Raw genomic sequence first — 12,485 nt, forward strand, 5'->3', positions numbered from 1 at the left:
GCACATATGGTCAGTTAGGACCCTCAGCTCTTGTCCTGGCCAATCAATAGTTCCTTCAAGAAGAGTATTTCTCTCAACAGTTTTAATAAAGACTTGGGATGACCTCTGAGGAAGAAGGTTAAAGTAAAGGTTAAAGGGCTCCTGAAGTAACATTTAGAGGGTAGGAAGGAGGGTGCTCTGTAATGAATAAGGGTGCTGTGTTTGCAGAAGAGAAATGGCTGCTGGGAAACAAAGTCATCAGAGGCCACCTAGATGACAGATGGTTCTCACTCCCCTTTTCAGGTTGTAACTCAGTCTCTTGTCTGTGCAGACCTGTTTCCTGACCCCGCCTCTCTAGAGCACATTTCTCTATAACATGTGCTTGTAACACTTGGAATTTTATGTTTCAGCATGACACGGTACAGCCTGGCTCCCAGCTAGAGTGTGAAGTATAGGAGGACAGGCCTTGAGTCTCTTTTTCTCAACACCGTATCCATGGCTTACTCTTCACACACACACACACACACACACACACACACACACACACAATATCTTGTTTAGTCTTTATACCTATCTCTTGCCATGTGAGAGTGCTTACTGAAGCTTAGAGACATTTGCCCAAAGTTGCACAGTTATCAAAAGGGCCAGGGCAAGAGAAATTCTGTTTTTCTGGCTTCAGTTCCAGGCTTGCCTGCTTCTCCTCTTAGCCACTCTCATCGCGCCTGAGGCCCGTTCAGGGTGGTTCTGCAGGGAATGTGACAAAGTGAGTCTGTCCTCAAGGGGCTCATAGCTTCTTTGGGCATTTTGCCAGGGACACTGGATCTCAGCTAAGGTGGAGATTCTGGATATAAAGGTTTTAATGTACCTGTTAGGAAGACGTTTAATGGACTTTATAGAAGGACTCAAGAAAGGTATCTGGCTGCTCACCATTTCAGACAGGAGCAGAAATAGTCATTGACAGGAGTCAAGTCATAAAAATCTCATGATGAACAATAAGTTCAGAGTGTTGTCCACACTTGGGAATTGTTGTCCTGCCATTTCATTTAATAGTGGGCACAAATTAGGACTTTGGGATTAACATATACATGCTACTGTATATAAAATAGATAATCAATAAGGATCTACTATGTAGCACAGGGAACTACACTCAATATTCTGTAAAAACCTGGATATGAAAAGAATCTTGAAAAGAATGGATACATATATTTATATATATGTATAACTGAATCACTTTTCTCTATACTTGAAAGTAATACAACATTGCAAATCAATTAGATGTAAATTTAAAATTTAAAAAATACTGGGCACAACAGACTGTATGGATAAGGCTCACATTTAAATGGTTTTTGTCCACATTACTTAGTAACTTTGTAATATCTTAAAAATGGGCATCAGTGATTCCACTTGAAAGTTACATAGTCACGTGAGCATACTTGGTACCTTAGGTGAGAGGTCATTTAGACATAAGTGCTGGGATCAGTGCTAAGAGAGGGGCTAATGGAATCAGTCATGGAGGCAAATCCAGCTTCTCCTCCACACAGCCTTGAGCGTGTTACCCAGGAATCCCATGGTCCTCATCTGTAAGATGCTGCTCATCATTCCTACCTGGCGGGTTTGTGATGAGAATCTTAGATCTGATACCTGGCCTGCTTGGCTATGAAATAGTGGAATGGTTTATGCGGGCAGGCTCTGGAATCTGACTGTAGAAGTTGAAAGTCTACCTCTCCCCACCAGGTAGGGTGATGCTTATTGATTCACTCAGCAACTCCTGAGTGTCGATTTCTGCTCCTCGTGCTGGGGACCCAGCAGCTGAGCATACCGGCAGGGCCTCTGCCCTCGCAGTCGGAGGGAGATGGACCATAAGCAAAGACACAAATGAATGCAAAATGCTGTGAGGTGCTCAGGGCCATGGAAACAATAAAGTGGGTGAAGGGGATATGGAGTGTGGATGGGAGAGCGGGCAGCCAGGGTGCTGTGTACCCTGTGAGGTCAGGAAAGGCCACTGTGCTGGGATGTTTGGAAGGAGGGAGCCTGTGAGCCATGCAGAGGGCCAGGAAAAGCACAGCCACTGCAGAGGGAAGAGAAACCCTGAGCCCAAGTGTGCACCGAGCCCAGGAAGAACAAGGCGGCCCATGTGGCCCCAGGAGAGGGTGGAGGGGACAGTTCCCTCCCTGGAATGTGAAGCTCACCTCGTGTCACCTTCTGAGGAACTACTGAGCTGGACTGTGTGAAACACTGAGCTCTGGTAACAAGAATCACGATTTTGCCATACGCCTGGTCTATTGTCCTGGCTATGATAACTTTAGTGTTTTTCTATAAAATTTCTTGTTGACCTTGCCCTGCCTCAGACTCCAGCCCTCTGCCTCTGCTTAGAGCACCTTCTCCCTCCTTCTTCCAAGTCAAAAGACTCTTAGAGACACCCCTGGGTTTCACTTAAACATGGTGTGTTTCCAGAAGCCTTCTTGATTGTCCCCAGGGGAGGGGTGGACTTCCCTTCTTATTAGCATTCACTGCATTACAGCACAAGCTAATGTTTAAGAACTCTCTTTCCAGTGAACCAGGGGGTACAATGGGGCCAACACTCTATCTTGTCCCCAGTTTATCTCCAGCGTTTGAGCAGGTCATCAATTGTGCTTGCTTATTCATGGATGGATGGATGGATGGTTGGAAGCATGCATGCTAGTGAAATTTGATCCTAACAGGGCATATTAGAAGGCAGGGTTTAATTGGACAGTATTATATTAGTGGTTAAAGACAACAGAGTACCATGCAAAGTCATTCATGGTGAGATCATAAATTTTATCAAGAAAAGTCCTCAAGGGAGAATCTGTTAAATGTTTAGAATCTTACTTAAAATTGGCAGAATCCCTTCTGGTCATGTAGTTAAATGTCCTCAGTTCACAGGAAGAGGAAGGGGAAGACCTGAGATGAAAGTCACCCAGTGACTCACCAAAGTCACCCAGTTTGTGTGGTCAGGGCTGGGTCTGGTCACCTGGCATTTGGGTTCTCTTGCATTTGATTTGAAGAACATGCTGGGTACTGCTTGCTTCTAGCACCCCAGGATCCAAATACTGACATGCTATAAAGGATAATAAAATACAACACAGCTAATGCTGGGCAGAAGTGGTAGGGCTGTTTTTGGGGTTGGCTGTTTCTAGATTTGCTGCATTTTGTGGGCAGGAACTCACCCCTTTTGTGTGAGGGCTTCTAAGTCTTCCAGCCTAATTGAATACTTTTGAAAGCATTTTAATTTCTGGATTGGACACATCATGCTCCAACCTGCCTGGCAAATTCCCACCCCACCCCCCTGCCCCTCACACTGGTGGAATTCTAAAGTAGCAAACTTGATTTGCAAATAAATTATTAGTAAACATTTGAAAGTGAGAAACAAATTATTCCTGAAACACTTAGCTCTTTCCTTCAAATACACACTTGAAAACTGCTAAGAATCTATTCTGTGAGAATGCTTGAATCTCTCCCTAAATCATAACACGGGTAAACTTACCGAAATATTTTTACAATTTTATTAGAGGTTTTAATTCACTGCTTTATCTATCTCTGTTAGACTGCAAAATAGCTTTAAATATTCAAGTGGTAATTAATGAATCTTTTATGTTGCAAATCAAACATTTTCATCTGAGCACTCGTGGAGTAGCAGTGAGGCAGGATTTAAAAAGTAATTGTTTCTCTGGATTCCACACTGTTGACTAGCATTACCTTAAGTTTGCATGTGTTGCCTGGTGGGGCTAAAGCTCAATGTGGAAGGTCTGCTGTCTTTCGAGGTCAGGATTTCTTAACGTATTTCTTGCCAGAGACATTCCCGACTAGATGGAAAGTCTTTGAATGTGGAATTTTTGCTTGAGTGCAAAATAATAAAAAGCATGTGTATGTTAAAGAGAGAGAAAAAAAAAAGATCAGCTTAATGGCAAATGAACATTGGCTTACATTAATATTCTATTACAGTAAAAACTTCTATTTAATAAATTTTCTCCAGACTTTTCCCCACCCCAGAAACTAATGTATTTTTCTAAGTGGCATGCCAACCTAAAGAAAGTATGTGATATATTTGATTTATGTTAAGTCAATAAGGTGCACAAGCCATTTAAAATTGTATTTTAAGTGTAGAAATATCAATCCAAAGTATAGTCCCTTGTATTGAGAAGGGAGGAGTATTAGCTTTTCAGAGGCTGAAGTGCCTTGTAAATATTATTCTATTTAGAAGATGTTGTTCAAACGTGCTGCTTTATGTCAAGTGGCAAGAAAGCAAGCACAAAATCCCAGTTTATTTGAGAATCGAAAATTAAACTGGTATTAAAGATTCACACAGCAAAATAGTTTTTCTTCAAATTAATGAGAAACAAGCCAGGAAGAGCGGCTCTCCAGAAAGCTCACAAAAGGACTGACAAATTCATCCCTGGAAGTTACCCTGTGTTCTTCTGTGGCCTCACAAATGCTGGACTGGGTGACATTTATGTATCAGAGCAATAAGCTAAACAGGAAACAATTTATGTCACCTAAAGCTTTTTAACAAATCGATGCAACTATTTGTAATTGCTTGTTTCACAAGATTAAAAGTGCTAAGGCCTGATCTTTGCTCACGGATTTGTGGTCAACCTGACCTGTGCTTCCGTTGTTTAAAAAAAAAAGAATTGGTGATCAGCAGTGACTTCCATCAAGTAATCCATATTGCTAATATTTCTGGAATTTTAATGTAGTTACAATTTATAGCTGATCAAATGTGGTTACCTAAATTGCTGTTGCTAGTAGACAGTTTAACTGTCTTTATTAATTACAGTATAATTTAATGTTTGAGTACCAGCACTTGTGTTGGTCATTTTTACAGCTAGAGCAGTTATCTGCCTTATGACGAACCATTTTAGCATTTTCAATGGAAATTTGCTAATATGATGAGTGATAAAAATGTCACACGCCGGTAAATAATGATTATTGCTTTGGCTGAAATTAATTCTTGAAAGGCCGGTTACCTTCAAATTAACATTATAACTTGAAGCTTGTCTTTTTCCCCCATTTTTCCTCCTCCCAGTATTCTTGGTATAAGCCAAAGAAAAGGCCGGTGGATCATTTCAAATGGATATATATGTGTATTTTGAGGGGTTACTAAGCATGGAATGTCATCTTACAATCAAGAGCAGAAATAAGATGATAGGGGGTTTTGTTTTTTAAAAAAATAAAATGCTGTTTAAAAATAAATAGAAATCTAGAATGACAGCTTTCTAAGCCAAATATTGTCCCACAGTTAAACCAGTGTTTTTGTATGTAATTTAATTTCCCTCCAATGTGAATTCTGTCTTAAATCTTTCATCCATCAGTCAGTTCCTTAAATGAAGGTTTGAGACCCAACTTCACTTTATTTAAAGAAAGACTACTTTTGACTCAACTACAATAAAGATGAAAGATAAATTGTGATTACTAGCCTATACACAAATATGTAGTATCATCAAAGAAGGCACAACCTAGTCAGAAAGACTAATTGCAGTATGATTTAATCTTTTTTGGGGGGAAGGGAGAGTAAAAACTATTAGGCAGTTGATTAGTGTTGGTGTGAAACTGGTCTTCCTCAGTTTATTTAGGCTGTTGATATAAAGGTTCCCGCTTAAAAGAAGCACCAACAGTTTGGGTTTGCTGCCTAGTTTATCTGAATGGCAAGCCTGAAGTAAAGATGTCAGAGAATGTTCCTGCATTAGAACAATTCCTGAAATACAAATAAAAATGTTGTATGCATCAACCAGAAAAATCTTCACTAATGCAGTGTCATACATACTTGGTTTGGGTCTTTCAGTTGACTCAAAAAATGTGTACATATTTAATTTTACCAACTGCATATGCTCTAAGCAGTGTTTATGTTTAAGCCTGGTGTTTAAAGGAATTTCAATTAACCCTAATTTATTTGTAGTAGCTAGAATAAGAATTAAGGGTTCCAATGTTTCACTAATTATCAGACTAGCAGGCTTTTAGACAGTGGCATAACTGTTAATGAAAAGGGGCTACTACTCTGCAACATATGTATGAAAAAAAATCTGTTTTCCTAATAAGGTCTTTTCAAAACAATGCTGAGGAAGAACATTTATATTTTATTCAGTGTCAGCTGGTCTTTGCCGAGTAACTACAAGGGCAATTTTCAAGACGTCCATTGGCTTGTGTTATGTGCTCTGAATTATATACATAATGGTTGTATGTCATTGTGGTTTGACCACTTAAAGTGCTGCTTTTGATATACCAATTTAATTTTTTTACTCAAAGAGAATGCCCAAATTAATTCATCCTTATAAATGACAGAATAGTATTAGAAATGGCGAATTTTCCTAGAGGTCTGAAATTCTTAAAAGATCTCAGAAATCAAGATAGTTTTTCTGGAAGTATTCAGTTATGGAAGCTTTTACTATTTGGTTCAGGGAAGGCAGCTATGGACCAGACATACTTTTTGATAGAATATTTTTATAAAATCATTTGTTCTAATCTCAGCATTTATCTTTATATGCAAAAAGATTTCTTGATGAGAATATTATAGACGGTGCATGTTTTTGACATTAGCATTTTATTTGGATGACTAATCTTGCAGATGTGAAATTTAAATGAATTATTCATGAAATTGCTTTCCTCGGAAATTTTAGTTTGCTCTTAATGCTAGTTATTCAATATTTTGTTTTTTCTATATAAAATATGATGGGGAAAAAAATCAGTGTGCTTCCTGGAGAGAACAGGTAACCTCCCCTTTTCTGTGTTTTTTCCCCCTAATTCTCTAAGTGGAGACTTTCACTTTGAAATCCTGAGGGATGAGAGCTTCAGCCCTCTGTGATGATGAAAGCTTTTAGTTAAGATTGATTTTAATTCTGGGTTGGAAGCAGCTGGTGCTAAACCTAAGGCATATGCCGAACATACACTCTCAGCAGGTCAGAAGGGGAAAGAAACTTAGGCAGTGGCGACTTTGACTACCAGTGTGAACAACCAGCATTTTTATTGCATTTGAGAATGCGATCATGTCAGTAATTAGTACTGACTACACAACATTTTTTTTTTATTGTCTGTATCCACAGACACGGAATGATGGAATTACAGTTGATGTCAAGGAATGAGTTCCTTTTATGCCTTATCAAAACAGAACAAAAAGAAAAAAAATTCTTGTTACTGGCAGCACATCTCCACGGAGCACCATGCTCACAGTCCGGGCTGTACCATCTCCACGCAGGCTTCTGGGTAGCGCACATCGTGAGAACTACACGGGGCCCACATAGATGCCTTTGGAATTGTTAAGTCTCATTCTCGGGAGAGAAAAGCCAAACCGACTCTCAGAAACATCCGGAATATCCAGAGGGTCTACCGTTAAGCAAAAGGTCCCCCAAAGATTCAGAATCCTGACAAACATGTTCTTCTTTGTACCCTTGGAAACAGAGATCAAGCTGGAATGTGGAAAGGAGAGGAAATCTTTTAACTTTTTTTTCCCCCATGATAAAATTGCTTATGACGGACATTGCATTTCGGGTGAAGAATCCAAGGTGTCTTTACCAGGTCTGATGGAACGCTGGGAATCAGGTCGGAGCTGTCCAAAGGTGGCGGGGCTGGCGGTCACTCTTCCCATTCATAAGCCTTGGTATTTCCTTTCACTGCTGGTACACTGCAGGCAGCGCTAACTTGTCTCACAAGGACAGACTAGGGACAATAGGATGGATCCTCATTCCTGACGGTGCATCTGTCTGATGCGAGGGACTGTTCTCCCTAAGGTACGCTTTTCTTTGGAAAAAAAAAAAAAGTAACAAAATTGTCTGTACATCTTGGCACCTTGTAAAGTTTTCTTTTTTTTTTTTTTATACAAAAAAGTTCAATAGCTTTGACACTCTCATGATTAATCACTACTTCACTGATAAACTTTGAAAGTGTGACCCTGGAATTTCATCATGCAAAGTATTTACACTGCAGCAGGAGAAAACACTTTTTAAAACAACATTTTTTTTTTCTCTTTTCAAATGTATGAACTCATTTACGATAGCCAGAAGGGCAATGGTAGGATAAACACAAGGGATTGGAATGTATCAAAAAACAGATTAACACACACCCGCTCGCACACACACCATAAAAACCTGTACAAGATGCTCTGATCAATGAGAACAGGGGAAAAAAAAAATCTGTCAACTATGTTACAATTTAAAAGCCAAAAAAAAAAAAAAAAAAAGTTTGGGAGTTTCTCCCTCCCACATGTCAGGAAATGTCATCCGATATTCTTAAAGCAAGAATAACTAAATAAAATACATGTGCAGCATATTCTGCAATTCCATTACATACAGTAGTTTTTTTCCAAAGCTTTTTTTTTTTAAAGTATTGTTAATATAAAGCAGTTGCACAAAAAGCAAAGGTGTTTTGACAAACAGGTGTATGCATTTATTCCTTTTTAGGAACAATATCTAAAAAAAGAACCACCCTCCGCCCTCCCCCAAAAAAGACAAAGAGTCACACAGACACATCGGGATATATGTACAACATAATAAACCCCATCCTAAAGAAGCAACTGGGATTACCCCCAAGGGATACAGAATCAGAATTGGAAACATCAGAGTGAAGTTTGCTTGCTGTAAAGCCTGAGATTCTTTTTTTTTTTTTTTTCAGTTGGTTCTTCTGCAAGGCTGTGATACCTGCAAAGATACGTAAAATCTAATTTTTCTTTTTTTTTTTCTTTTTGCTACAGTCTTTAGACTAAGCATGCAAGACATACGACTAAGTGCAACTGAGTGAAATGTATTTTTTTTTTTAAATTTTAATCATTCCCTAAAGGTTTGAACTGAGGTATGCGTACTAACAGTTTCTCATGCTGTTAACTTTACTCATGTCTAGCTACACATGCTGAGAATGAACTAATCTACCAGATTTTTATCCTCTTTTGAATACCAAACTAACCAGCAACCACTCAGTTTAGAAGCACAGGGCCCCCTTCCCATGACCCTGTCTGGCTACTGCCTGCACATCATGACGCTGCCTGGAAAAGTTGGGGAAAAAAAAATGTAAGTCTCGAGTGACCACAGACTGCCCTTTATAGAGAAAGCAGTGTGAAGCTTCAAAAGTAACTGCCAAAGAAGTTTTTCTACCAAGCTTGTGAGTGGACAGGAATGTTACTTTTTTTTTTTTTTTTCTTTTTAATGAAAAATGCTGAGGCAAGCCTAATCTGAAAGAAAGGAAGGAAAAAAAGAAAACCTTTTAAAAAAATAAAACAAAAACCTGGAGGATATATATGATAAGAGAAACTAAAATGAACGCAGTGATCATAGCACAGTCCTTAAACAAAAGTGGCATATAATCTTTCTTTGAAAAGAAATGTCTTCTAGAAATACTATTACACAGTCTAGTTCAATTGTGGAAGCTTTTCTGTTCTCTCTGAATTTTACCTTCATTTTACCATAACTGTCTCCTGGACTGGACACCCCCTAAGTTTCATGTGCCATACACTGTGTTTTTTTTTTTTTTTCTTGGAGATGGTACATCCTTAATACTGTATCCTATTTCTCCCTTCAGTAGCCCCGTAATTTCTCTTTACAGGAATGAGTTTTGGTCTCTGTAGGAAGAAAACAAACAACAAAAAATGACTTAAAAAAAAAAAAGTAACTACTTTGGTTCCATTACCTACTTGGTCTCCTAAATGTCCTCTATGATGAAGGAGCAGTTGTCTCAAGTTAGCAATAGCCTATATCTCATCAATTGCCTCTAAATTATTTTGCCTCCTTTGATCAACAAGAAGAGGATATTTGGCTTCATCAGATAAAGCATAAAAACAGAGAACATAATTTAACTTTGTGGAATATCTTTGGTAATTTTAGGGGAAAAAAGGTACAAAGCATATAAATTAAGCTCTCCAAATGGCTCTCGAACTAAAACAAGAGCGACAGTCCTAGATAAATAAATGACAGGAAAGGAGGTGCAAGTAGAAGCATTGAGGGATTCCAAGGACTGAGGCTGTACTGACCTATGAGCAGCACGTCCTGCACGTGCGGTTTGTCTCCCCGGGAGCCCAGGCCGGGCTGAGCCCCCATCTACCTGGTGCCTCGCGCTGCTGGCGGCCGGGACTGGACTGGTGGGTGAGGCCGCCTCACACACTGGACTGCAGCACCAGGTCCGCAGAGGGGAAATTAACTCCTCAGCTTCTGCTGAGCCCAGTCCTCATTAACTCACAGAACCAGCTCAAATGGAAATCTGATTTGCATTCAAACAGATGAATGCCACCAAGCAGGTCTGAATGGATGTTTCCATTGGGGGCCACCAGCACTTTCTGCAGAGTTGCTCAGGGAAGCCAGCTTTGGGGCCATTTTGCAAACAAAGCAACTCATGCCGGTTTTAAGGACTGTGAGAGCCTGAGGCCCATCTCAGCCAGGTCACTCCAGGGAGAGCCTTCTCCGGTCAGGCACGCTGTCAGTGTGGTGGTTTGTTTTTTTTTGGTTTTGGGGGAAGAGGGGCTGCTGCCTATGTCTCCTTGTGCTGGTAAATGCTGTGGCATTTATTAAGCATGACGGTAGATACAATATTTAAAAAAAAAAAGGAAAATCTGAAACAACCCCCTTCCCACCTTCCAATACTGCTTTGTGAAATGAATCTGCATGGTTCCTAGGGTGTCTCTAATTTTTTTTTTTTTTCTGTCATTCATTCTCTTTCTGGCAGGAACTTCACGTCTGGGTGAGAGGACCTTCACATGTAGAGTGCAGCATTTGGGACCTTTTTGCAAAAGACCAAAACGGAATGTTTTCTGACTTTTGAGAAAACAGTGGTGATGTCTGAAGGGAAATGGAATGAGTGACAGAAAACTACGAACGAGAAATGACATTCAGCTTTGTATAATAAAAACACCTATTAACATTCATCACAAGGTACAGAAAACTTGAAGCCTCCAAGAGGCCGCGGGCCCAATGGAGGCCTGAGGTCAGAACTTAAAATGGTATAGGAGAAGCCAAAAAAAAAAAAAAAAAAGGCAATACATTAAAAAGTTTGGGATAATTATTTTTAAACCCTCCCCCCAATACACACACAAAGGCTTTCCCCATCCCAACTGGAAGCAAAAAAAAAAAAAAAATGGAGTAAAGGCAGTGATAATCAACATGCAGTACTGTGCAAATAGGTCGTCCATTGGAATCCTTAGATTCTGGGCAGAGGCTTGGTCTGCAGCTCAGGCGCACATGCTCAGTTGGGTGTCCTCGTTGTGCAACGTCGGAAGGACTGCAGTTCAAAGTCTGCTGCTAAAAGTGAATCAGTTTAGCGAATTTACAACACTGATGTTGACTGTTAAGAGAGGAAAATCCCCAGTACCAAACAAGTCCATCCAATGCACAGAGTACAAATTCCTTTTTTCAACAAAAAGTAGAAAAATCAAAAATACTCCCAAATGGGATTCTTGATGGCACTAAGAGTTAACACATTGCAGAGTTGTCAAAATGTAGTGAAAAATCCTCCAGACTGTACAACCAATGGAGAACGATTTCACTGCCAACTTTTGACATGTTTTGTTTTGTGTGTGTGTTTTCTCCCCCCAATCTTCACACTCTTGGGGTTGGCCTGCCCAGATGTTCACTCCATGTCCTCATTTACAGGTTCATCTTCGTAATCTCTGTCGTGGTCAAAATCTGGACTGTGGTTGGCTGTTGTCACTAAGGAGAGCGGCCCTTCAGCTTCCTCGGGGTCCAGAGGCTCTTCTTTGACGTGTACAGGATGCCTGGAAAAGCAAGAGAAGGTTCACTGAGGGGATTTCCCAACTCAAGGTAAGCTGGGTGTTCTGGGGAACACGGAAGCCACGGGCTAGGGCTCTGACGTTCTATACGGCAGCCACTAACCCCGTGTGACTGTGAAAATTAAGACAGTTGAAAATTGTGCTTCTCAGCTGCACTGGCTACATTTTAAGTGCTCCAGGGCCCCCGTGTAGGCTACTGACTACCATACTGGATTGCACGGAGGGAGATTCCCATCAGCCCAGAAGGGTCCCTGGAAGGAAGCGTCAGTGGGGTCCTCCCACGGTGTTTCTAACAGTGTGATGTGCACGTGTGTCAACATGGGCTCTGGTTAAAATGCAGCCTGGGACTTTCCATCTCTGACCAGCACCCCACTGATGCTGCGAGTCCAAGGACACACTTTGGGTAGCAGCTGACAGGCCTTGGAGTGGCCTCCCGCACAGAGGAAAACACAGCTTGAAATCATCCCTGAACCAAGAACCGGTAACGCAAGGGGAGTTTGTGGGGACCAAAAACTGAGGCTGGGCTAATCGCGGCTCGCTGTGTGTTCTGCTTTGCTAGTTAACATGCAGAACCTGTAAAAGAACTCTCCGGAGACCGACCCCAAGCGAGGGTCTATCATTAATCAACTTCAAGCAAACACAGCAAAGAGACACCATGATACATGCTGGAAACTCCAAATTAATGCATATTTTTACAAACTGTCAATAAGGCAAGAAAAGCCCTGCCAGGAAACACAAACGGAGAGGAAAAGGTGCGCTCAACACAACAGTATGATAAGAAAGCAGAGCC

At 40.6% G+C, this 12,485-nt stretch overlaps 1 protein-coding gene across 10 annotated transcripts in view; it reads right to left on the bottom strand.

Moving 5' to 3' along the window:
* Positions 1 to 6,930: 6,930 nt before the first annotated feature.
* Positions 6,931 to 12,485, bottom strand: part of FOXP1 (forkhead box P1) — a 616,998-nt gene continuing 611,443 nt past the window's right edge. For all 10 annotated transcript variants that reach the window (XM_043443253.1, XM_043443252.1, XM_043443246.1 and 7 more), the window contains one exon: positions 6,931 to 11,680. In XM_043443253.1, the coding sequence (XP_043299188.1) occupies positions 11,536 to 11,680 (145 nt within the window). In that variant the 3' untranslated portion in view covers positions 6,931 to 11,535. The remainder of the gene's footprint in view (positions 11,681 to 12,485) is intronic.

The sequence above is a fragment of the Cervus canadensis genome, chromosome 22, assembly GCF_019320065.1.
Source record: "Cervus canadensis isolate Bull #8, Minnesota chromosome 22, ASM1932006v1, whole genome shotgun sequence".
Classification (NCBI taxonomy): domain Eukaryota; kingdom Metazoa; phylum Chordata; class Mammalia; order Artiodactyla; family Cervidae; genus Cervus; species Cervus canadensis.